We start from the raw sequence: 27,654 nt of genomic DNA on the forward strand, positions 1-27,654 counted from the left end.
CTATCACAATTCACACTCACCTTTCCTTGCCTCTCACCAAGATCTTCCAACATTCCCTTGAGCCAGAAGCTCTCCTTCACAACATCTGTAAGAACTATGTACTCAGCTTCTGTTGTGGACAAGGCTACCACAGATTGCAGATTGGATTTCCAAGAAACTGCTGAACCATACATTGTGAAGATGTATACAGTTTGAGATTTCCTATTGTCTTTGTTTGAAGCATAATCTGAATCACAGAAGCCTTCTAAAATCTCTTTTGTCTGGTCTCCATAACCCTTGTATAAGATTCCATACTCTGAGCTTCCCTTCAAGTACCTCAACATCCATTTCAGAGCCTGCCAATGAGCCTTGCCCGGATTGCTCATGTATCTGCTAGTAATGCTCCCTGCATGAGCAAGGTCAGGTCTGGTGCATATCATCGCATACATCACACAGCCAATTATATTAGCATATGGTATGTCTTCATCTCATTTAGTTCTTCTTCAGACTTTGGTCCTTTCTCTGCACATAGCTGAAATTGATGCCCCAATGGTGTTGAAACAATCCTTGACTCACTCATTTGATATTTCTGGATCAACTTCTCAACATAGTGTTGTTGACTCAACCACAATATCCTTCTTTTTCTGTCTCTAATGATATCAATACCCAGGATTCTTTTAGCCTCTTCCAAATCCTTCGTTTCAAATCTGCATTTGAGGTCATTCTTCACTTTCTGAATTTCATTGATATCTGATCCTGTAACAAGCATATCATCCACATATAAGAGTAGAAATGCCACTGACTTTCCATCCCTTTTCTTCATGTATACACAGCTATCGTACTTGGAGCTTTCAAATCCAATCTTCTTCATATGATGATCAAACTGCAGATTCCACTGTCTGCTGGATTGTTTGAGGCCATATATGCTCCTTTTCAGCAAGCACACCTTATCCTCATCTCCTGGCCTTACAAATCCCTCTGGTTGTTCCATGAATATGCTCTCTTCAAGTTCACCATGTAAGAAGGCTGTCTTCACATCCAACTGGTGCAATTCCCAGTCATTCTTTGCAACCAATGCCATGAGCATTCTTATGGAGTTGTGCTTTACCACTGGAGAGAAGATCTCATTATAATCAATGCCTTCTCTTTGATTATATCCCTTAGCCACTAGCCTGGCTTTGTACCTGATCCTATCTCCATCAGATGCCTCTATCTTCTTCTTAAAGATCCATTTACATCCAATAAGTTTAGCAGCTTCTTTCTAGTAACAAGGATCCATGTCTTATTTTGTAGCAAGGATTCAATCTCATCTTGCATTGCCTTAATCCATTTATCCTTCTCTCTGGATTTCATGGCTTCCTTGTAATTCCCAAGTTTACTGGATTCAATTTCTTTTGCTGCACAGAAAGCATAGTACACAAGGCTTGCATTGTTGTATCTTGTTGGTTTTCTGATTCCTCTTCATCGGGAGAGGAAGGAGAAACTGAATGTAAAGGTAATTAACAATTATTATGAATTAAGTGTTGTTGCTCAGCATGATTAGATTGTGTATGATGTGAAAAGACGTTAGAGTGAAGTATATGTGACGAACAGTGAAGTAAATATGCTCAATATGTGTTGTACTGTAGTAAATATGCTTTGTAGTGAAGTATATTAAACATATAGTGAACTATTATATGTTTACAGTAAAGTATATTATGCATATATGCTCACAGTGAAGTATATTCTTCTTATAGTGCATTATTTTTTTCATCACAGTGGAGTAAAAACATGCTTAGAGTGATGTATTTCATGGTTAGAGTGAAGTGTTTGTGATCCTTGCTTATAGTGATCTATTTTTTCATATCAGTGAAATAAAAATATACTTAGAGTGATGTATTTCATGGTTAAAGAGAAGTGTTTGTGATCCTTGCTTATAATGATCTATTTTTTTCATCACAATGTAGTGAAGTATATTGAGCATATAGTGAACTATTATATGCTTACAGTGAAGTATATTATGCATTTAGTGAACTATTATATGCTCACAGTGAAGTATATTATTCTTACAGTGGTTTACGTACCAAAATGCCCCAATGATTTGAAACCAAAAACTGGACAAAGTTTCATGACCCTTGATCGCGCATTGGACTTCTACAAAAATGGATCGAAAAAGGAAAAAGATGTCATTACTTGGATTTACGTGGTGTGTAGCCGAGAAGGTACAAAGCAAAGAAGGAGTGAACAATCTGAGGTGAAACGCAAGCGTTCTTCTATTAAGTACTTTTGTAATGCTAAAGTGTGTTGAAAGTTTTTTATGGGGGTTGGTTATGTTATACTGAAGAATATTGGGGAAATGTTTTCTTTCTATTTACTTGAATGTTTATAGTACATGATCGATACACCCTTTATAGGTCTAAGAGTGCACCTATATGGTATGTCTAAATTACAGTGATTGGGATTCTATCTTAGGAAGTAAATCAATTACAAATTATCACAAATTATATGAATGATCTTCGGTATCTTCGGCATGATCTTCGGTATCTTCCAACACTCCCCCTCAAGTTAAGTGATAGGATTTCCAACACTTAACTTGTCTAGTGCTTCTCGAAACGACTTCGAGTTCACTGCTTTAGTCAATATGTCAGACAACTGATCTTCGGACTTGACAAATGGTAGCTCGATGATTTTGGCCTCAATGTTCTCCTTTATGAAATGTCGATCCACATCCACATGTTTAGTTCTATCATGTTGAACCGGGTTTTCTGAGATACTAATCGTTGTTTTATTATCACAGAACAACTTACAAGGTTGTGACGGATGAAGGCCAAGTTCCGTCATGAGTCTCTTTAGCCACAATATTTATGTGAGACCACTCTTTATGCCTCGGAATTCTGCATCTGCACTTGATAATGAAACCACCTTCTGTTTCTTGCTTCTCCAAGTGACAAGGTTCCCTCCCACAAAAGTGAAATACCCGGCGGTTGACTTTCTATCGTTGGGGTTCCCCGCCCAATCTGCATCAGTGAACCCATGTACTTCTAAGTGACCATGTTTTTCAAATAACACCCCATGATTTGCCGTTCCTTTCAAGTATCGAACGATTCTTATGGCCGCTTCCCAATGGTCTTCCTGAGGTGAGTGCATAAACTGGCTGACGACGCCCACCGCGTATGCTATATCTGGACGAGTGTGTGAAAGATAAATAAGTTTTACCACTAATCTCTGGTATCTCCCCCTGTCGGTGAGCTTTCCTCCTTCTCGTATCTGCAATCCATGGTTCTGTACCATTAGAGTATCGGCAGGTCTGCAATCTATCATTCCCACCTCTGCGAGCAGATCAAGCACATATTTCTTTTGGTTTATGAAGATTCCTCGATTTGATCTTAATACTTCAATGCCCAAGAAGTACTTGAGGATGCCTAGGTCTTTCATCTCGAACTCTGTGAACAGGTTCTTCCTCAATTCACCTATCTCATCTTCATCGTCTCCTGTGATAATCATATCGTCAACATAAATGATGAGGCACGTAATCTTTCCATCCTTTTTTTTGAGAAACAGTGTATGATCTGAATTACTCTGCTGGTATCCATATTTCTTCATCACTTCGGTAAACCTGCCGAACCATGCTCTCGGAGACTATTTTAGCCCATAAAGCGTTCTTTTCAGCTTGCATACTTCTCCGGTCCTAAATTCGTCAGTGAACCCTGGCGGAGGAACCATAAACACGGGCTTTGGCAGTTCACCGTGCAGGAAGGCTTTAGTAACATCGAACTGATAGAGAGGTCGGTCTCTATTTGCGGCTACTGAGAACAGTACCCGTACGGTGTTGATCTTTGCCATTGGGGAGAAAGTCTCAGCATAGTCGACTCCATATGTTTGAGTGTATCCCTTTGCCACCAGTCGGGCCTTATATCGATCAATCGACCCATCTGGTCTTCTTTTGATGGTGAACACCCATCTACATCTCACGGCCTTTACTCCTTTCGGCAGTTTTTCCTTCACCCAAGTGTCATTTCTCATCAAAGCTTTCATCTCGGTAAGCATAGCTTCTCTCCAGTGTTTGCACTTCATTGCCTTTTCGTTTGTCTGTGGGATTTCCTGTTCTTCATACAATGCAGCCTCAAATGCTCGGGCCATTTTGGTCAGGTTTCTTGGGCAAAATTTGCCACTCCATATCTGTTTTTCTTTCCGATCCTCTCAGGAGAATATCTCTTCGGAGGAACACCTCGATTGGTCAGTGGGGGGAGCACATACCTCCCCGTATCACCATCTATAGTATTTTCTTCAATCTCTGCATTGTTAGCACCATCTGTAGTATTTATTTCAGGAACTGGGTTCTGACATACCTCAGATATCGGTTGAGGCGGGTCAGATGAACGTGGTTGAGGAGACTCTGGAGGGGCCTGCTCGGCGACAGTGACAACCGTCTCTGGTGGATCCTCAATCAAGTGGCTTGGAGGTGACACAAACCAACTTAGACAGTCCTCATGATTATTTTGAGGGTTGTTGGACTTCTTCCCCTGACTACTAAGGTGGTGAGTGTAGAAAAACTCGGTTTCAAGGAAATCGCAGTTTATGGTGGTGATGATTTTCTTAGAGCTAGGGTCGAAGCATCTATACCCTTTATGGTTGACCACATACCCCACGAAGACACATTTAATTACACACGGGGAGAATTTTGTTCTCTCATGTTAAGGAATGTGGACGTAGACGGTACACCCAAAGACTTTTGGTGACAAGATAAGGGATTCAGGTATTTGGGCTTGCTGGGAAATGATATCAAGGGGAGTTTTGGTTTTCAGGACTTTGGTCGGGAGTCTATTGATTAGGTAGACGGAGGTTGCAACAGCTTTTGGCCAAAGGTTTTTGGGTACGTTGGACTCAATCAAGAGGGCACGGGTGATTTCTAGAATGATTCGGTTTTTCCTTTCAGCAACTCCATTTTGTTCGGGTGTGTAGGCACATGATGTTTGGTGTAAAAGGCCTTTTTTCTGGAAGAATTCTGCCATGGTATGATTAACAAATTCCCTCACATTATCAGAACGAAGGATTTTGATGGTAGTGTGGAAATGGGTTTGTATCATGTGAAAAAAAAGATGAATTTGTCAACCACTTCCGATTTGTGTTTCGAAAAATAGATCCAGTTCATTCTGGTGCAGTCATCTATGAATGTCACAAAATATCTAAACATATTTCCCCCGATAACTGGTGCAGGCCCCCACACATCAGCATGCTCTAAATCAAACATGAATTTCATACTAGTATTTGAAGGTTTAAAAGAGTGTCTGTGGCTCTTGGCCAAAACACAGGTTTCACAAGAAAAATCTCTAGGTAAAGAAAAATTTGGGAACAAAAGTTTAAAATAACCCTGGGATGGATGTACTAGTCTTCTGTGCCACAGCCAAGCCTCTATTTTCGTGGACCCGTGAGCCAGCATCACACTGCCATGTTGAGCTACCCCATCCACGTAGTAGAGTCCTTGGTTCTCAGTGCCACGCCCAACGATCCTCCTCGTCCGAATATCCTGTAAGATGCAGAAAGATGGATGCATTAGGAGTGTACAATTCAATTCTCGTGTCACGTGGCTTACTGACATCAGTCGCTGAGACAAGCTAGGGACAAACAAGTAATTTGATAGTTGAAGGGTAGGAGAGATTTTTATGGTTCTCGCTCCGGCTACCGTAATTAATTCCCCATTGGCAGTTCTAATGTAAGTTTTAGTAACTTCTTTGAAATCACTAAAATCAGAAATTTCTGGAGTCATAGTGTCTGTAGCACCACAGTCAAAAATCCAACCCTTCCCATTATCCCATCTATGTTTTGCACGGAGAATGCAGCGGAAATTTCTGTTAGAGGTGCAAATCGGTTATATGTGCAAATATGGCTAATAGGGGGTGCACTTGTGATAGTAGGGGATGTTTGGGGTGTTTTCTAGAATTATCCAATTCTGTAGGGTGTTTTTCCGGTTTTGAGGAACTGGTGGGGCAACATTTAGACACATGTATATTAGGGGGGTCAATTTTAGGATTGTAGAGTAATGGAGGACTATTCTGCAAAAGTTGTAAATAAGTAGGGTTTGGGTTTGATCTTCGACCAAACCCGTTACCTCTGCCGCTGTTCCATTTGACCGACTCCGTCTGGGCTCCCGTCCGCTCGACGAAGTTTCCGACCCGGACCCTACCTCCGCCACCACCGTTGTTATCGCCGGAGTACTCCTGGTTGGCAGTTTGATTTCCATCTCCATTTGGTTCGTCTCGGTGTTGATTTTGGGGGTTCCCATGCCTCTGTCCCGTCTCATTGATTTCGATGGCTGCGAGCTTAATTTGAGCCCGTGCTTTCTGTTTTTCATCCCACCAATCCGGGAATCTCACACGGAGAAAGCAGGTATCCCTCGTGTGTTTGTTTTTTCCGCAATGCGAACACCATAGATTGCTCTTGTCAATTCTTCCTCCGGTTTGGTGGCTGATTCCGGTCGGTGGCAGTCGTGGCGATCCTTTGTTGGTCGATCGATCTCTTTGTGCCCCGAACCCATATCCGATTTCTCCCGATGATACATCGGTGCTTCCAACGCCGGGGTCTTCAGCGGTTTTAGGGGATGCCGGTGGCATGATTCTCAATCGAGCCGCCTCCCTCTGGACCCGTTCGTAAGCCTCTTCAACTGAGGGATAGGGTTCCTCGTCTTTGAGGATATCTCGTCGGATGGTGTCTTTTTCTGATTCTGAATCGGACATGGTTGTTTTTGTGCAGGGATTTTAGCCTCTTGGCCGTGATGGGTATGGTTTTTGGTAAGGGTTGGTTCTCGGCCTCTTGACCGAGATTGGTATTGGGTTGCTTCGGCTATGATGAAGCTTTTCTGAGCCAAATCTTCGTCTGCTCTGATGCCATGAAGAATATTGGGGAAATGTTTTCTTTCTATTTACTTGAATGTTTAGAGTACATGATCGATACACCCTTTATAGGTCTAAGAGTGCACCTATATGGTATGTCTAAATTACAGTGATTGGGATTCTATCTTAGGAAGTAAATCAATTACAAATTATCACAAATTATATGAATGATCTTCGGTATCTTCGGCATGATCTTCGGTATCTTCCAACATATACAAAGTTTCGTTGAAGAACATAATCACGTATAACCATGGAATACATCACTCTAAGCATGTTTTTACTTCACTGATATGAAAAAATAGATCACTATAAGCAAGGATCACAGAAACTTCACTATAACCACGGAATACATCACTCTAAGCATGTTTTTACTTCACTGATATGGAAAAAATAGATCACTATAAGCAAGGATCACTGAAACTTCACTATAATAACAGAATACATCACTCTAAGCATGTTTTTACTTCACTTATATGAAAAAAATGGATTACTATAAGCAAGGATCACAGAAACTTCACTATAACCATGGAATACATCACTATAAGCATGTTTTTACTTCACTGATATGAAAAAATAGATCATTGTAAGCAAGGATCACAAAAACTTCACTATAACCATGGAATACATCACTCTAAGCATATTTTTACTTCATTGATATGAAAAAAAAAGATCACTATAAGCAAGGATCACAGACACATCACTCTAACCATGGAATACATCACTCTAAGCATGTTTTTACTTCACTGATATGAAAAAAATAGATCACTATAAGCAAGGATCACAGACTTTTCACTTTAACTATGGAATACATCACTCTAAGAATGTTTTACTTCAATGAGATGGAAAAAAATTGATCACTATAAGCAGGATCACAAACACTTCACTCTAACCGTGGAATACATCACTCTAAGCATGTTTTTACTTCACTGTGATGAAAAAATAGAGCAATATAAGACAGGAATTACTTACCATTGGAGTCTTTGGTTGCATTTTTTTTTCTGTCGATCAAAACCTACATAAAAAAAAAAGAGAAGTAATCAAAAACCAGTAATTAGCACTAATCTACACAAAAACAACAAATCAAAAATTGCAAATTCAGCTATACAGAATCATGACATGATAGCGACAATTCCAGCATCGAGTTCTCAAATCTCAGAATCGTTTCAAATCTCAGAGTCGTTCTCAAACCGACTCCATTTCGACCAAATCTCAGAGTCGTTTCAAAATGCGAACACATACATTGATCAGTTCTACTAATAGGCACCATGGAATACATGGTGTATACAGCCGGAACCTCCGGTTGTATAAATCACAATACACGAAAATATTGTAGATTAAAATAAAAAAATAGTAGGAATGACTCACGGTCGGAGCCTTGGTGTATACAGCCGGAACTTCCGGTTGCATTTTTCTTCGAACGTTCAACAGCTACAAAAAAATTCAAATCTAAATCAGTTCTAAAATCAAAACCTACAAAGAAATGTTAATCAGTAGGAAATTTACATTTTGAAAAATCTCTTTGATTTGTAGCCATTTGTTCGACGAAGGAATGTGAGAACTAGATGTTGACGACTATGTAATGAGGTGACGACGACGACAAGGTTGAATCGCACGACAAAAGTTGGAATTTTGCAGAAGAGAGGAGAGGAGAAGAGAAAAGTTGAACAGCGCAAGGTTTAATTTTCAAAATGAGAGCAATTTTACTTTTAACCCTAATTTTGTTCGTTATATGACAATTATACCCCCGCCTTCTTGTAGTGAAGTAAATCTTTGGTACAGTGAACTGATTTTGCTTCAATTTCAAAAATGACAAGCCCTTGATTTCTTGATCTTATGGCTGAAATTTGTTTTCTAGTTATTGACTTAATATGCACTTGCCCCATATCACTACTCAACGAAAAAATATACAAATAAAGTATCTTTGTGCATAATTTACATAGAAATTTAAGCATAATACCTCTTTATCGTGCATTTTCCCCCACCTCACAATACTTGAAAACTCAACTAGAATAAGATAATAACAAAGCACTGAACAATAACAATATCAATATGGACAACTAAACAAAATGTTGAACACAAGATACTACGATGTTACATAGCACCAAAAACCACTTAGATCAAATTCAAGCCACAAAAGCTACTGATATATCTGATTAGTTACAGCAGTCTGTCACAATATTAAGACAAAAACTAGACATTCATTCATCAGGAAATGAAAAAAAAGTGAGCTACTTCTTTTTACCTCCTTTTCCTTTCTTTGACTTGCCTTTATTCTTACCCTTTCCTTTACCCTTGTTGCTGTGATTGGGCTTTACTTCCTCAGCTGCTGAATTCCCTTTCTCTGTCTGCTTCTTCTTTCCTTTCCCCTTGTCGCTGGGATCAGATTCAACTTCGACCGCTGCTGAATCCTCTGTTTTACTATCTTCATCTTCAGCATCGCCGTCACAGTTTTTGTCATCGCCCTTCTCCTTGGAGTCGACAACTGCACTTTCATCATTCCTATTTGTACATGTCCCTAATGCTTTAGGAATCTCCCCAATAAGATCCCAGTTTATTAGCAAATTCCCATATCCATTCCCTGAGCTTGAAGCAGTCGCTGAGCCCATTTCTGAAGATTTCACAACAGTATTCTTATCTTCATTGCTAACTGCAGGAGGCGTGACTATACCGCTAGGCTTGGTCACATTTCCTTCAACCATAGTAGGTTGATCAGATGCTGCTGTACTCCTAGGAAACAGTTTCTTCATGATATCAGTTCTGCAAGAGAAGGAACTCAAGTCGAGTAGGACCGCATCAGGATAGCTGAAGCTGCGAGTGATGTCACCACCCGAAACCACAATGACAAGAGGATCACCAATAAGCTTGAAAGCAGTAGCAACTGCTGAAACAAATTGAATATAACCTCGCCTTCTAGGTCGAAGAGCATCATAGAACACCTTTGGCAGATGCCTTGTAATATCAGATCGAGACATCTTCTGATTCAATATATCAAAAGCTTAAGCCCCATGTTATACACAACACACACAGAATCATGACCAATCTCAGCAGAAACACAGGAAGATAATATTTGCAATAAATGCCAGAGTTCTTAATCCATACTTCTGTTTCAGTTATGTTACAAAGAAATTGGTCAACCACTAGGCAAACAAAGTCTGTCATGCTATCAGGACGAGATTTGTTGTGCGTGGTCAAACTAGTTTCTGGATTGGCATCTGGTGGCATACATACCAAGTATTCAACAAATGAGGATTTCGATGTGAAAAAGATGCCGCTAGGATGAGGAGCCAGGATCAACATTCTTTGCACAAGATAAATGAAACATTGTGGAGAAATATAGTCATACACCCTCCAATCGATGTTATAAGTTTCTTCCAACGCTCTAAGCAGTGCTTGACCCAAAGCTTCCCTTGAGAACCTAAGTGAATATTCTTGCACACATTGTAAATGTGACGCACTGCCAGTAGACTCACCAGATTTCGCTTCCTCTGCAGGATCTGACCCAGTAGGTCCCCTGAGAATCTCCATGAATGACTTCCAAGGTGTTCCATTTGAAAACCTTTCAGAAATTTTATCATAGAAGCCATGATTCAGCTTGTCACTACCCAGCATTGTCATCACTGCCCGTCCAATCTGCCCACTTGTAAGTTCCCCCCTTCCAGCAATATTTCTGATAACAATTTCTTCGAGAAAATTGCTGGAAAGTTCAGTTTCTCTCAAAGATATCATGTTTTCTGATAAAGACTCTCGAGGGTCCAAAGGGAAATGAAACATAAAGCATTCAGAGCACTGGTCCACAAAACTCTGCAGCTTTTTGCTATCTCCAAAGTTCAAATGAAAGAACTTGGAATCCAGGAAGAACTTTGCAATGTTAAAAATGAATAGCAGACACATACTTTTGCAGTGCATAGACAAGCGCTTCATCGTGGAATCATAAAGACGTTGAAGAGCCTCCAACACTTTAAGTCCAACAAAAACTAACTCTTGAAGCCAGAATTTAGAAGCCGCTGATGCACAGTGACGAGCTTCTAAAGTCGCCACATTCTTGTTCCAACGAATAAAACCCTCAACAGGTTTTACCCAAGCAGCATCAGGATTCAGCAAGTGAAAGGCAAAGCTGGAATTATCAAGCAACCTCAGTCCAAAGTAATGAAAACAGAAGCCAACGACACCTAGTAATTCGATGGAATCATTCTTTTCAAGTCTGTTGAGACATTCTAATATCTCTAAACTATGTACCTTCCACAAGTTCCAAAGGTAAACAAGTGATCCACCAGAGACATGGTTCTCCCCTATTCTCTGAGAAAACGACCTTGGATCCAACAGAAGTTCATGGTCCCACTCATACTTGGTAGCATTCACTTGAAAATGTACTTCTAGAAGTTTTCGAACGACAAGAATTTCAATAATTGGAGTTTCATAATGCTTTGAAGCATTGTAAAAGTGCAGCAATTCAGACAAATTCTTGTTATCATAAGACAAAAAGTTGGACTGTGCACAAATTGATGCATGATAGGTTCCAGAAACCTTTTGTGCAACTGACCTCATTCTGTTTAGAAGTTCCACTTTCTGAGGAAATGATTTTATTGGCCACCCTCGATTTCCATATCCCCACAGAACACAAGAAATAACATAAGAAAAGGCTAACGAACAAGCATTATTAAATTGCCCCGCCTTTTCCAGCAGATCAACCTCACGCAGAGTATGTCCCAGACTCTTCGCAATCTCGGAAGCCTCATTGAAGTTTCCTAACTCTTCTTCCAGAACCAGAAGATATTCAAGGCAATCCAATGACCTTAGAAAGTTGCGTTTGGAATCTGTGGAACAGAAGGCTCGAACAAACCTCATCAGTGATGCATCCTTTGCCTTGTGGCACTCTAAAGCACAATTTTCCAAAAACTCTTGCACAATTCTATTAATCTCCATAAATTTAGCCATTATTATGCTGTTTGACAGCGCGTCCTGCTTCCACTGCTCAATATACTGCAAACCGAGGTAAAAATGTTTCCCCCTGGAGCAAGCTGATAAGCAGTCTCTTAAGAAGTTCCCACTCTCATAAACTTTTGCAGCAAGTTCATATTTTCCAGCTAATGAGAAGCACTCACCAGCTTTTCTTAGTTCTGAGTTACCACATTTGTCCCAATAGATCCTTCCTGCATGGATGAATAAGCAAATATGTATCATGCCAAACAAATAGCAATATATCTTCGTTGAATATTAAATTTGTACAGAACAACCTGATTCCATACCCCACCAAGAGGCAAAACAGGTATTTTATTTTGGTTTTCTGTTTGTCCAGAACAGCCTGGTTCTAAACTACTTTTTATAGAATTTAATATCAAGAAAACACAGATTGCATAACCTTCAAAAAAATGAAAAAATCAACATGCTCATTGTGAATGTCATCTGTAAAATACCTGCTCTTTCAAACTCCCCCAGTTCGTAGAAACATTCAGCTGCAGATTCAACTAGGTCGATTGAATCAAATATTTCTGCAGCCTCTCGAAGCACTGTAGCTGCCTCTTCAGAATTTGAAGCGCGTAGACTATCAGCAACAGCTCGAAGACCAGAGGCCTTAGCCCTTTTCTCCCAAGTCTCATCACCTGCTTTTTCAAAGCACATTGTCGCCATCTCATAGTTCTTCTCCCAAAAGAGCTAGCACCAAAAATAAAAAGAGAGAAGAAAAAAAAACACTTAAATACACCAATACTGAATGGTGAAGGAAGAAACAATAGATGAAAGGATAAAGTACTAACTAACCTTGATACCCTGTGATTTCCACTCTTTCGGAGTGCTAGCCCTCTGCATGGCCTCCGCTAGAGAATCATCTATTTTCTTCACTTGCACAAGAGACAGCTTCCTCCAATAATCAAGCATTGGCTTGGAAACCTCTACATCGTTTTCACAAATCCATAATCTTTGCCTTGTTCGAGTAATCGCCACATATAATTGCTTCAACTCAGAGCATAGGAGATTGTGCTTTGACTGGCTAAAACTCGGGAAGGAATTCCCAGAATCCCCAGAAAGAAGATCTTTTTCATTCAAGAATCCGTACACGACTCTCCATTGGTTACTCAACGGCGAGGAGCCAAAGAAATTATACAGTAGAACATCCTATATCCATCATAACATCAGTAAAACTAAAGGTGATTGTATTCTGACAAAATAAAGATAAAACAAATTACTAACCTGAAACTCAAGGCCCTTGCACTCCACTATAGTCAGAATGAGAGCTTGATGACCAATGTACTCGGAAATTTCCTTCTTTGCTAAATCATCCCGTACTAGAATAACCTGGTCAGCACCAAAGCCCACCCATTTTCCACTACTCTTCCCACTATGTCCAAAAATAGAAATGATCAAGTTATCATCACTTCCAGGCTCGAGAACAATCGGAGACTCACCATATATACGACTCGTCTCAGGGGGCAGTACATCAATAGAGTGTGGGAAGAAATGGCATATAAGAGCTACAACACTTTGAGCTAACCTAAGTACTCCAGTATGGGTACGGAAATTGTAGGACAAATTAAACATATCGGATATAAGTCCTTTCTCTTTCTTCCCTGACAAATCACGATTTTGAGATCCCATAACAAACTCTTCATAGAACAAGGATCTAATATCCTCAAACCTGAAGTCAATCCCTCTGGCAATGGTCTGTGCGGTATCACCAGAAAACATAAACCCTTCCTCAACATTGTAACAGATGTATCTGAAAAGGGAAATTTGCCTTGTTGTAAGGTCTTGGACTTCATCAATGTAGACGAAGTCCATTTTATCACCTGCAAGATCTTCTTTGTTGAGTCTGAGATGAATGTCACTCACAAAATCAGCTAGATCAAATTCACCGCTTGCTAACTTCATTTTCTCGTAGTCCTCAAAAATATCATAAATTGCTTCTCTCTGTTCCACATATAAAGTGGATATCCTACTCTTAGATAATGATATGTAATCCTGTCTGCTTCGCTTGTAATCAGATGCTCCACCTTCCAGAGGACCTCCTTTAATATGTGAGATTATCTCAGTATAAACTCTTGAAGCATCCAGACTCTTTTTCAGCTTGGCATTGAAATGGGGCCAATATATAGAGGAAAATCGATCATAAGTGACCTCGTTATTCCTCAAGAAAGATTGTAGCCGCACTGATCTTCTGTCTCCAAATTGAGGGGAATCTCTTACCAAAGGAAACCTCTGAAAATATGACTTTCCCAGACTGCCATCGAGCATCATCAAAAACTTGTGAAATGTAATGATAAGAGGGTATTTTTCCTGTTGAATGCCAACAAAAGTATCTGGGATATCTTTAAATTCAGAAACTTCATCAACATCATCCATACCAGTGAAGCTGTCATGTCCAGAGTTGTTTTCAGTAGAAATGCTGCAAAAAGTTAGACATATGTAAATCTCTCATGAGTTAGTCTTTGAAAAAAGAATGAAGTAAATTCTGTTGCAGTGCTATTAAAAAATTCTTTCAGACAAAGAGCGGGGTGCTTGAACAAGGAGGTCAATTTCAAACAAGTTTAACTTCAAAAATTCAGGAGGATGTGTAATGTAAATGACTACTTCTCTTTTAAAAAATACATACAAGTATAGTGAAATGATATTCTGTTACACACACACACACACACACACATATATATATATATATATATATGAAACACTGCAAATGGCTCTTCAAAATGGGGTGTGTAACAGCTCCTGTCTTAATGCCACAAAAAAAATATGCTGCCAGTAAATGTTTATGTACAAACTATTCATCACATGAGTGCTGTAAACAGATTGTAGCAGTGCAACTAGATGATACGGTGACAGAGTGGGATGAACACACCTTTTCATCTGAGCTACATTCTTTTTAACAGCATGACACAGTTTTGGGCTAACGGTGACAAATAGCTGGTGTAATACAGGATCTGTGGATCCACCACGGCATGGCTCAACAGCAACTTCATCAGTGATACTCATATTGCCACCATCATCTTCCTCTTCATCTTCATCTTCATCTTGATCTTCATCGGTGGTACTCACATTGTCGTCAGCTGCCACAGAATCCCGTGAAGCAACACAGTACTGCTGCAATGTCTTGTACAGCTTCATAGTTAGAATAGTCGTTTTCCCAGTGCCAGAACGACCTAATATGAAACTGCTTCTAGTAAAATGTACTATTTCCCTCTCCTCATCGGTAACTTCAAATGGAAGATCAACACATTTACCCTCATTATCCGAAAGCAAATGATTTACAGTACCACATGACAAGGAGTAGAATTTCATCAGCAACAGGCTTTCACTAACTTTTGAGTTTTCAACATAAGTTCTGCATTCAGCGGAACTAGTACTTGCACCTGAGACTGATTTCGTGCTACTAGGATTCTTAAAACGTGATGTATCACAGGAGAGCGGCCAACTCATTGGCACCTCCAAATTCCTAAACAAAAAAGAAAATAACTTAAATAGGTCTAACAAAAATATGCTCGTAAACAAAAATGTAATGCCACAGGTACACTTGAAATATTGCATACAAATATTTCAAACCACTATATATCCTACATATGCACAACATGATGAGTTATTTACACACAAAATGCACATCATTAAATATCATGATGGCATCCAACATCACATAACCAACTGACATACCTCTCAAATAACTTGTCATTGCAGTGGTTGATGAAAACATCTGTATACATAGAAGCTATACTGTCAATTCTTTTCAACAATTTTGTGGTGTCCGTCATAGGCAATATGTCCCACACTTTCAAAACTTGCTTATAGATGGAGTCCTTCATCATGTCAATGGAGCAAACAACATAGTATATATCAATCTTAAATTGTTTTATGATGTATGAAGAATTCTCACATTTCCAGTCCACATTTAATTTCCGAGGCCGCCAACCTCGTCCGAGTGTTAGTAACAAATTTATGACCAACTTCTTTGTATTTGAAAATCTCAGTTTCTGAAATGACTTCCTGAAGTTCTCACTGAACAAAACCTGGAGTAATGCACAACAGCAGGAAAAATCAAAGGCTATAACATGGGAACATAACAGTCAGTGGCTCAGTATCAAAACCATAATTCACATTAAAAAACATATCATAGGAAAGGAAGAGATGAAGATCAATGCTTAACCAAGTAATAAACACCACAAATATTAATATCCCGAGAAGAGTTAGGCAGCAAGGTGTGAAAGTATGACATATCTGAAACAATTCAACTCAAAGTAAGGAAGCTGTTTATTGATGCAATGATGCTGACATACGCAATTTCTGAAAGAGACTGACCAAACGAGTAACATAAGATACTAAAGATAACATAAATAATCTAGTACCTGCCACCTTAAATTGTCGAAAAGTGTACTCTCCCCACTAAAAAGGTCATCAAGTTGATCCAACTCCTTTTTCACATCTATAATAGTTTTTTCAATGTCGCTATCATCATCAGCATTGAAGAAACATCGCCGATTCTTGGCATCAGATACTATTTCATCCCACACTGAATCACTTTTACACAAAGTTCTCTCATTTCCTAATATCCACAGACAATGACTAGAAGAAAGGGAAAGATTGATCATAATCTATTTTAAACAAAACGCAAAGTGATACAAAATAAGATGTAGAACCATTTTAATCCTTACCGGGCTCGTGTCAATGCAACATTGGTTCTTTTAGGACTGCACAAGAAACCAATGGAACCACCTCTGTGAGACCTTACAGTTGATATAATTATAATATCTTCCTCACCACCTTGAAACCCATCAATTGACTTCACCTTAACTGTAATCCTCTCAAGGTTATCGTATCTAGATCTGAGCTTATCTTGAATTGCTGCAACTTGGGCAGCATAGGGAGAAACTAAACCAATACTGAGATTTTCCTTTGAGCTATTCCATGCTGCTCATGATACATGTCAAAAACAAATTGATAAGAAACAAGGATATACATTTACATGAGACAGGTATGCTGGGGAAACAAAAAAGGAAAATAGGGTTTTATGTCACTAACATACAGAAGGTGGTAACTCATAATCATGGAAACATCTGATATAAATTAGAGAAATGTACCTTTGAGGAGTTTCTGGACAAGCTTCACAACCACGGCAACCTCAACCATGTTTCTTTTGCTGACACCCACATCATCTAACTCCTCTCTTCCACCACAAACATTTATAAACGAATAGGGACCGAACATTTTCCCTGGAAGATATGATCTTTCGTAGCTTTTGCTCTGCACATTAGGTCCATCAAGTATCTGGTGTTGATAAAAATTTGCATTTGGAAACCAACTTATTGATGGATGCATTCTGTACTGCACATTAAGTAGATGTTTGGGATGTCCCATTGAGCTTAATCTTTCAAACAAGCTTCTCCCAAAGCCAGCTTCTTCAGACAGCTGCATACAATCATTATCATTATTGATAAACATCCACTGAAAAAGAAATCAGTCAAGAGCAGTACAAATTATGCAACTAACAAATAAGAAATCAATATAGAACCTTGCTTGATACAGTTGCTGGCAACTGAATCTCGTCCCCAACCAGGATAGCATGCCTCACATCTTTAATCTGAAACGCAATGGTTGTTTCACACTCCTTAACCTGAGCTGCTTCATCGACGACCAGTAACTGGAAGGGCTCCATATCAACCGAATGTAGCTTAAATGCGGATGATATAGTGCAAAATATCAGTGAAGCTTTCTGGAAGCAAAACTCTTCAGTTGAACTTTTACCAAATACTTTTGGAAAGCCAAGATTACTAAGAGAAGTCTGAAGAGATTTTATAATGAACAGACACTGACTTCTGACATATTGTAAGGATGTTGTATCAAGAAAGGATTCAGAACCGGTCATTATTTGCTGCATGAAGATAGTTTCTAAATCCATACATGTAACGCCATTGTTCTCAAACAGCAACTTTTCTAGCGAGTCAAGAAGAGAAAAAAGTTGCATTATCTTTTGGTGGTTCCCATTGTCAACAAAACTTCTTGGTAAATGAGTGACAACTGTCAGCATGCAATTTCTCAAAGGTGGTGCTAAACTTTTAAATCGATCTCTAGCATAATCCAGAAGTGAGTTTGTTCCAGACTGCACAGCTTCACCATAGCAATGTTCTCGGGAGTGGATCTTGTCATTTTCCACAAAGATCCTATGATGAGAGACACAGTTTTCAAGAAAATCAAGCATGGATGAAACACAATGCATCCAACCAGTTAGTGGTACTAAGATTTCCGTAAGCCTATCAACCCGGTAATCTAAAAAGATTTCCTGGATGTCAGAGCCAACTTTAAGGCGATCATTGTTCCCAAAGAGGAGCATGCCTCCTAAAGGACAAGTCAACAAGCTCTTCCCACTTTCAGTTTTAACTGAATTTCTCACGAGTGTCGTCACACGAGAAGCCAACTCTGTAATTGCAGTATTCGTTGGAGCACATATGAGGGTCCTCACATTCATTTCCAAGAGGATATACAGCAAGGTACTCAAAGTTGATGTCTTGCCAGTCCCAGGTGGACCCCATATCAGTTCCACAGAGGGTTGGTGAGTGCATCCAATTCTGCATATGGAGGCTCTGATTGCCCCAAGTTGTGATTCATTTGACTTGGATAATAAAGTTGATCGAAATTTCTCCTCCACTTCATTGTGAAATTTTTTAGGGCACAATTCACAACTTTCCTTGGCCTGTTCAAAAACATACAAACTAATTAAAACAGAGGCAAGCAGATAAATGTAGATTTACCAAGTAGATTAATTCAATGCAAAGCTAACCAATAGAAAAACAAAATATTTAGAACAACAACACTGTTAACATAAAGAAGCATATCTTTGTAAGATCTCATAATGGGAGCATACTAAGAAACATCCGACATTTATAAGTGCCTGATCAGCTACTACAAAAACAGAACATCAAAGCATCAAAGATAGTTTGGAGATGAAAATAGAGACCTGAATATTGGTTAAGGAAACCAAAGTACAACAAACTGCTATCACTATCATACGCGGTGTCTACTAGAAACTATACATCCTTCACAGCAAATTAATTTTAAAAAGGTATAATAAGTTCAGAGATTTATAAAGCTTTTAGATCGGTAAAATGGCATACCAGGTCACTCTTGACTAATACTTTCTCAATGATCTTCAGATTTTGGCGCATTCTTAATGCCATCCATATCCTTTTGTGAGTGGTTATGTTTGTCAAGTATACCACATAGAGAGACTTGCTTTTCTGATCAACTAAATCAGCCATGCCTGTGGTTTTAAGTTTGAATTCACAGGATGAACTGTCACCAATCTCATCCTCAGAAATTTTAACTACGGATGCAAAAGTGTACATTGTTCCAATGCGTTGCAAGTCAGAAACACTTTCAGGTTTTGAATCCGATAGGAGTACAAGATCATTAGGCAATGTTCTGTAAGGCTCTTTTCCACGATCACTAATCTTGTTTCTCCAGCTGTCAACTTTAACATTATACAGAAGTGTGTCTGGTTTTGTCACTTTGAAAGAAACCACTTCAGCAAAAGGAGCTTTGTAAACAGTCTCCAAGGAAGTAGCAATTGCAGCTCGCATTTCTTCTAACAGAGGGAAATCAAATGATGAAAGATAATGATCCACACTTTCAAATACCTCTGGAATCTTCTCCACCTGTACATAAATAGAAAGTTAGTCAGTGAAATCAAAGGAGGTTAAAACTGAGCATTTAACATATCCATTCATCTCATGAATGTAGAGAAGCAGTATCGATCACGAGTTATATCTATTTATCAACAATCAAAAAGTGATATCATCTTCTAAGAGACAAAAAAGCAAGTAGTTAAACCTCTCTTCTTCATCCAAGCATACATGCATTACTAGTACCGTAGTACAGCATATACAGTGCGAACCGGTGCTTCACCAGACAACAAGTTTAACCAACGTGTTTAACATGTTGAGTCTTAATAAGCCAAGCAGCCATGAAAGAAGCATATTGAGAACATCAGCAAGACATAGTACCTTCTTAAGCCTTCTCATTTATAACAATGTTTAACAACGCTAAGGACCACCCAAAAACATCTCTTTCACTAAGCACTAGCTGATTAAAATTAAACCAAAGAAAGCAAGCTCAAAAAGTCTACACTAGCTGAGTAATAGTCCGATTCCGGTTATCCTGTGCTGAATACCTGTTGAGAGGGCATTGACTAAGAAACCAGCTCAGACTAAATACGTACTACTTCATACTACCTCCGTCCCCGAATAAGAGTCGCTAATTTCCTTTTTGGGTCGTCCCCCATTAAGAGTCACTCTTCATTTTTACCATAAATGGTAGTAGGTCCCACATTCCACTAACTCGCTCCACTCACATTTTATTATAAAATCAATATAAAAAGTGGGTCCCACATTCCACTAACTTTTTCAACCAACTTTTCTTTACATTTCTTAAAACTCGTGCCCGGTCAAACAACGACTCCTATTAGGGGACGGAGGGAGTACATAACTAAATCCGCTAAAAAAAAATCAAAATTCATAATCCGCAGCTATAGAAACTCACACACCTGATGTTTGTACAGATCCTCGTCAAAAATGTCTTTCAAGGACCACGAAAATAGCAAATCAGTAAAATCATTTTTACGCCATGAGCGCTTTTCAGTTCCCACACTGTTTTCCTCCATTTTAGCTTCCATTTCTCAAACAGATTCTGCAGAAAATGAAGATTAACTCAGAAGACATGAACATAACACTTTTACGAGCATGAATGGTTTTTTTTGAACGAAATTCAAAGATGAAAACAAAATGCATTTCCTTCGTGCTGTGGAAAATGTTACCAACCAGAGAATCTTCCGTACGTATAGTTGCTTGAGCACGATCCTTCCACTACAAGAGTGAGAAATTGGAGGGTTTTGATCATGGATTCTAAAAAGCTGGGAAAATGAAAAGTCTGTGGAAAAGGTGAGAGAAATGGTCTTGGAAAATGTAAAAGGCGGGTCTATTCAATTTCTTCTTTTTTTCCACATGCGATCATAAATATTTATTACTTTTACTATTATATTCCAAAAAATAATTAAAGTGTGGTAAAAGAGTCAATTTTGGGATAAATTATTTTATTAAAAGTGCATAGAGAATTAGAGATAATGAGATTCGTACGGTACAATCTTATGAAATCCATGTAAGACCATCCACAATAGGAATAGCCCAGCAATAGCCCAGCCACTGCCACATCAGCAGCACTAAAAATCCTCCAGCCACATCATCAAAACAAGCAAATAGCCCAGCAATAGCCTAGCCATAGCCCAGCCACATAATATCCACATCACTATTAACAAATATATACAAAATGAAATAATTAACAATCACACAATATGCGAAATTTAATTTACGACACAAAAACGAGAAAATTCACTAATATTAATAAAATTTAAAAAGTACATTAATTAAAAAAAATTACATAATTAAAAAAAACTAACGGCGGTCAATCCTCTGTGCCCATAACTCTTCAATTAAATCCTTTTGGAGTCGAATATGAGCCGCCGTTTGGCGCATGTCGGCATGTGCTTGTAAGAGGCCGGCTTCATCGTTAGGTACCCCACTCCGTACGTTGGGGGCGGCCACGCCGTGGCTTGGACCGGCTTCATTTTCGTCGTTGACCCAATTGGTCAGTTCGCCACCTTCATCTTCGACAATCATGTTGTGCATGATAATACATGCGTACATGATGTCAGCAATGCATTGGACATCCCACATACGCGTTGGACCCTTAATTGCCCCCCATCGAGACTGGAGCACACCAAATGCGCGCTCCACGTCCTTGCGCGCCGACTCCTGCCGTGCCGCAAAGTAGGCCTTCTTCTCATCTCCTGGGCATCGGATCGTCTTCACAAAGACGGGCCACCTAGGGTATATCCCATCCGCCAAGTAGTAGCCCATATCATGTTGGCTGCCGTTGGCGACAAAACTGATGGCCGGACCGACGCCCTGACACTGCTCGTTGAAAAGTGGCGACGAGTTGAGGACGTTGAGGTCGTTGTTCGAACCAGCTATCCCAAAATACGCGTGCCAAATCCAAAGCCGGTAATCAGCTACGGCCTCCAGGATCATCGTGGGATTCTTTCCCTTGTAGCCGGACGTGTAGAACCCCTTCCAGGCTGTGGGACAGTTCTTCCACTCCCAATGCATACAATCAATGCTGCCTAACATACCCGGGAACCCATGCTGACTCCCGTGCATCCGCAACAGATCTTGGCAGTCTTCGGGGGTAGGCTTTCGCAGATACTGATCACCGAATACTTCTATCACTCCCAGACAGAAATTCTTCAGACATTGCAGGGCAGTCGTCTCACCGATGTGGAGATACTCGTCCCACATGTCTGCCGCGCCTCCGTAGGCCAACTGCCGGATTGCCGCAGTGCACTTTTGAATAGGTGTGTGGCCGGGTCTGCCAGACGCATCGTGTCTGAAGCGGAAATACAGATATCGAGACTCCAAAGCGTTGACAATACGCATAAACAGGTCCCTGGTCATCCTAAAACGACGCCTGAAAAGGTTGGCGGTGAACCGAGGCTCCTGTGCGAAGTAGTCTTCGTATAGGCGCTGATGTGCAGCTACGTGATCCCGATCAATCACACTGCGGCGGTGGACCACGTGGGGAGGTCGAGGTATCGCCGGCTGCAAGGCACTTTCCATCCATTGGTTTATCGCGTTGGTCGTATAGGCGTCCAACGCCTCGGCCATACGACGTTCGTACTCCTCAGCATCCCCTCCGTTACCACCACTACTACCACCAGCGTTACTCATTTTGCGTTGTTGATCTTGAACAGAAATTAAGATAGAGAGAGTACTCGTTAAAACAAGTGGTGCGAATGAAAATGCCGAGCAAAGCGCGTATATATAGTGTTTCGGAAAAAAAAATTTAAATTTCGCGCTGGGCGGTGCGCTGGGCGATCCGGGAGCTGCAATAGCGCCGAACGGACCGCCCAGCCGACCGCCGAGCGCCACGCCACCGCCCAGCGCTGCGCGGTTTCTCTCTCCACTCAGCCGCTGGGCGGCTGCAATAGACCGCCCAGCGAACCGCCCAGCGCCGGCGCTCGGCTGGGCGGTCGCTGGGCGCCTATTGTGGATGGTCTAAAAGGAAATTTTCACTAAGCTACAAACTTTGTGGTTAATAGTATCCAAGTAATTTGGTTTAACACAGCTTCTAAAATTTAGATCATGAAAAATGAAGCATGAGCAATGTCATTTGATCATTCTTTTACATTTTTTGATTTGATTTAGTTTATACTTAGTATTGTGATTTTTCATCATAATTATCTCTTAGTTCAGTGATACATTATAATAAATGGAACTTTATTATTGATCAAGCTGTTCCTTACTTCGAAACTTATTAATGTCATATTATTGGCATTTGTTGTAAGTGGTACGATGTGAAATTCTTAAATTTTTTCACAAACAACACACCTATGTCCTAGTAAAATTATTCAATATTCTTTGTTGATGTACACTTTTTTATTGGTTAAGATAGTCAAGGGGTACATAATTTATTAGGTTATTGATAATTGAGGGTAATGGGTATATTAACTTAAGGGTGTCCACTATGGGTAAGGCGGGGCGGTCGGCGTGAAGGAGGGCGGAGGGAGAAGGAAGGCGCGGCTATCATAGTGAAGGGGGTGTCCGCCTCGGAGGTGGACGCGGCGAGGGGGGAGGGAGGCGGCGGATGCGGGATAGCCGCGTGCGGGGACACCCTAATAGTTGCATAATAGTTTCAATTTCCATGCTAGTGGTATATTAACATATATTTTGGCCCATTCTACGTGATGGAAAAAACGTACTACATTGGAAAGCATAGAAAGGGACAAAGATATTTTTTCTTCGCGATTAAGGAAGCTGAATATGCCGTACAAGCAGTACGCTCGAGCAAAGGTAAGAGCATCTCCAATGCCCGGATGTCCCACTCGGACATCCACTAGGACTTCCCAAAAATACATCTTGTCACGTCACTAGGACTTCCCATCCCACTGCCACGTCACTAGGACTTCCCCTGCACAATCCGTCCTTCCCATCGCCCTTCCCACTAGGACTTCCCGCAATAAAAAAAATCACAAATTCACAAATAAAGCAATTTACGTTTACGGAAATAAAATTTCAATACGAATACGAACGGGAAAAATTAACAACTTCATTAAAAAAAACATACATGCTTCGAAAAAAAAATTACATAGTAATAAAACAAAAAAAATACATACTTATACATTCTCGGCTCACTCCGCGTTGTCCTCGTCGCCCGTGCCGCCCCCGTCGTCCCCGCCTCTGATATCGGCGCCAACAAAAAAAAAATAATTCTGGACGTCCGACCCGGATGTCCGACCCACGCCACAATGACGGACGTCCACCCGCCCGTCGCCCCGCACGTCCGAGGACATCCGACGTCCTTACTGGACGTCCGTATCCGACTTGCCACGCCACAATGGCGGACGTCCCGGTCGCCCGTCGCGGATGTCTGACCGGATGGAGATGCTCTAAGAAAAATAATGCTTTGGAAAACTCTCTTTTTAAATTTTACACCATCATTAACTTTTTAAATGAAATATCCAATCGTTTTAAATATTTCCTTTTAATAATCTCAATTATATATATGATTATAATAATAACCTTTAATGTGTAAAAACTAGTATAAGAATAGGAAAGAGAAGAGCATGCATTTGATAGTACTCCGTAAATTTGTATGGGTGGAAATGTCACAAGTAAAATATAGGAGTACTACATCATGATAGTATATCTAATAAATTCATCGTCTGAAATTTTGACTTCGTAAATTTATGAGTACGTGTCACTAACTCGGTTTATCATATAAATTCGAATTAATTTTCCTGTATCAATGTACAATATATAGATCAAAAAAGGCATCATGTCTTTTTCACTTTACCAATGGGCCAATATAAACTTAAGCTATATTTAAAATTACAGTTTACGTAAAATTAATTAGGCCGTACAAGCCTACTACGCTGAAAGCCCAACGTTTTATTAGTACTACTCCGTCCATTTAAAGACACTATTTTATAGGAGTAGTATTATTTATTTACATCTCCATCCAATTAAACACGCAATTTAGACACAAGTTCTAAGAAATTATTTTTTATAGAACAAAGTAAGTAAAAGATATAGGTCTTATTTTTATATATTATTAATTTAATAAGAGTAGTAGAATGTGAATGTAATGAGTTTGTAGATTACGACCCCACTTATTAAAAATGAAAAAAAAAATGTGTCTTTAAATAGATAACTTTTCAAAATGACAAAATGTGCAAGGTTTTGGTAGATGTACTACTTCTATAACTATTATTATCATTATTTATATTATTATTATGGGCCGGGTAACATGGGTTGTTCATAAAATGAATCAGAAACATAATTTTTGTGTAAAAATACTAATTTTATTGGAACTATCGATATCCAGTTAATCATTCAATCACGTCGGGTATGATGATGAAATAGCATGTAAGAAGTGGACCTTTGTACATTTAAAATGTTGAAATAAATGTGTAGAATTTATCAAGTACTAATATCTTGAATATTTAATTTTGTTATCTAATTATAGAAATCTGATGCAACTGATGATGCATTCTATGTAGATCAATTTAGTATTGTGACACGGCCATGAAATATAAATAGTGAAAAGAAACTCAAACAATCTCTACGTGGATTGCAAAAATAAACTCAAAACAGTTGCAAAAGCAACAAGGAATCCGGAAAAAAAAGTAAAGCTTAATAATTTAAAGCAATTCACGTTATAATTAAATTTAAACTTACTTTACATGTTACATTAATTGATGATCCTTCTATGCATTGAATAAATCCAAATACAAATTGGTTGGTGAACTTATGGTCAACGTATTTGGCGCTGAAAAACGTTAAGTGAGAGCATCCACAACGGTGGACGTCGGCCCACGTCCGTCCGTGCCAACGGCAAGGACGAGGCTCGCCGCTGCTGGCACGGCGCTGTTCGATGCATCAAGCAGCGCCGTGCCAGCGAGTAGGCGACGTGGCGGCACGCGATTGGGCAACGGCATAGCCGTTTCCTTTGAATATTTTTTTTATTTAAAATTCGTTTTTTAATTTTAAATAATGATAAAAAAATAAAAAAAAATTCCAAATCCCAAAAATATGGCCGTTTTTTTGCCCGTTTTTCTGAATTTTTTTGAATTTTTTATATTTTTTTCCCCAAAATCATCTATAAATACACACATTCATCATCCATTTATCACATCAAATCATCTCTCATTTATAATTCTCATACAAACTATCAACACATTCATCTATCACTCAAAACCTCAAATGGATTTCACCCATCTTATGGCGGAAGCGGAGCGCGAAAAACAAGAATACTACGAACAATATCGTGCCGCTTACGAAGCATATGTCGCGGCGAATACCCCCGCTCCTCCTCCTCAACGAACTAGATCAACTCGCCGCTACATCCATCGTGACCGGGAGGGAGCCCACGAAAGGCTCGTTGCAAACTACTTTGCCGACCAGCCGCGGTTTCCGGCAGATTACATCAGGCGCCGTTTTCGCATGTCAAAGCGCTTGTTTATGCGAATCGTCAACACATTGTTCGCACGTGTTGAATTCTTCCAAACAGGTCCAGATGCAGCCGGCCGGCAAAGTATCATGCCGTTGCAGAAGTGTACGTGTGTCATCCGACAACTCGCTTTCGGGTACCCACCACCGATGATTGCCAACGGTTGCTTCGTCTTCACGAATCAGTCCATGGCTTTCCCGGAATTCTTGGCAGCATTGACTGCATGCATTGGAGGTGGAATAATTGCCCGACTGGTTGGAGGGGGCAACACTTAAGCAGTCACAAAGGCGGCGGCCCAACACTTATCCTTGAAGCGGTCGCCGACTACCGCCTATGGATTTGGCATGCATATTTCGGCGTTGTCGGATCCAACAACGACTTGAACGTGCTCTATTCGTTACCCCTCTTCAATGATGTGATGAATGGTGTAGCACCGGCGATCGACTTCACCGTCAACGGAACTACATACCACATGGGTTACTATCTCGCCGATGGTATCTACCCAAGGTGGTCGACTTTCGTGAAGACGCTCAGCAACCTGCACGACCCGAGACGGGTTCTTTTTGCGCAGCGTCAAGAGTCCGCGCGGAAAGACGTCGAAAGAGCCTTCGGGGTCCTTCAAGCCCGATTCAACATTGTGATGGCCCCGGCTCGGCTGTGGTATGTGAATAATATAGCTGAAATCATGTTCACGTGTATTATCTTACACAACATGATTATAGCCGACGAAGGGCCGAGGGCGGCTAGCTTCTACTACGAGGATGAAGCCGGAAGCTCAACAGCGAGGTCTCCCCCACGCCGAGGTGAGCATACGACAGTTGGCCAGAGGATTGAGACAAGGCACACAATGCGCGATACCCGAACCCACATTCAGCTACAAGAAGACCTAATCAAACACATATGGGCGAAATTCGGCAACGAGTAGTGGTTTTTTAATTTTTAGTATTTTAATTATGTAATTTTTAATTTTTAATTTTTAATTTTTAGGATTTTAATTATGTCGTTTTTATTTTATTTGTCATTTGTAATATTATTTAGGTTTTTTTAATGAATTTTAGTATTATGGAAATGTTTTTGTTTAATTAAATTTTAAATTAATTGTACTCGTCCTTGCGGAAGAGCACAGCTGTGGGTGTTATGCTCTTGCCAGAGAGCCGGCAGAAAAAGTGGGTCCGGGCCCACAACCGTGCCGCTGGCAAGAGCACGGTTGTGGATGCTCTCATGAACCAGATTATGAGACAAAGTTTAGCCTATTTAAAATATCATCGATTGTTAT

At 40.0% G+C, this 27,654-nt stretch overlaps 1 protein-coding gene across 3 annotated transcripts; it reads right to left on the reverse strand.

The window, feature by feature from the left end:
* Window positions 1-8,917: 8,917 nt before the first annotated feature.
* LOC121775509 lies at window positions 8,918-20,775 on the reverse strand. 3 transcript variants are annotated; one of them, XM_042172589.1, is made up of 14 exons: window positions 20,609-20,712; window positions 20,362-20,504; window positions 18,935-19,474; window positions 17,335-18,513; window positions 16,904-17,231; window positions 16,478-16,733; window positions 16,172-16,388; window positions 15,483-15,835; window positions 14,677-15,270; window positions 13,035-14,226; window positions 12,606-12,959; window positions 12,263-12,500; window positions 11,951-11,998; window positions 8,918-11,866 (listed from the first exon to the last, which is right to left on the reverse strand). In XM_042172589.1, the coding sequence occupies exons 2-14, from the start codon at window positions 20,488-20,490 to the stop codon at window positions 9,837-9,839; spliced, it is 7,458 nt and encodes a 2,485-aa protein (XP_042028523.1). In that variant the 5' UTR covers window positions 20,491-20,504; window positions 20,609-20,712; the 3' UTR covers window positions 8,918-9,836. The 3 variants fall into 3 exon arrangements, with proteins under 3 accessions (XP_042028523.1, XP_042028522.1, XP_042028521.1); XM_042172588.1 differs by having other exon boundaries at window positions 8,918-11,998; window positions 20,636-20,775; XM_042172587.1 differs by having other exon boundaries at window positions 8,918-11,998.
* Between the last annotated feature and the right edge of the window lie 6,879 nt (window positions 20,776-27,654).

This window comes from Salvia splendens, chromosome 17 (genome assembly GCF_004379255.2).
Source record: "Salvia splendens isolate huo1 chromosome 17, SspV2, whole genome shotgun sequence".
Classification (NCBI taxonomy): Eukaryota; Viridiplantae; Streptophyta; class Magnoliopsida; order Lamiales; family Lamiaceae; genus Salvia; species Salvia splendens.

What these genes read in the sequence shown, in the direction of transcription:
- LOC121775509 (XM_042172588.1), bottom strand. Translation starts at nt 20,490, where the DNA reads ATGGAAGCTAAAATGGAGGAAAACAGTGTGGGAACTGAAAAGCGCTCA. An exon ending in TATTAGTCAAGAGTGACCTG is followed by an intron (nt 18,514 to 18,934) that starts GTATGCCATTTT and finishes GTTTTTGAACAG; the next exon opens with GCCAAGGAAAGTTGTGAATT. An exon ending in AATGACAAGTTATTTGAGAG is followed by an intron (nt 15,271 to 15,482) that starts GTATGTCAGTTG and finishes TTTTTTGTTTAG; the next exon opens with GAATTTGGAGGTGCCAATGA.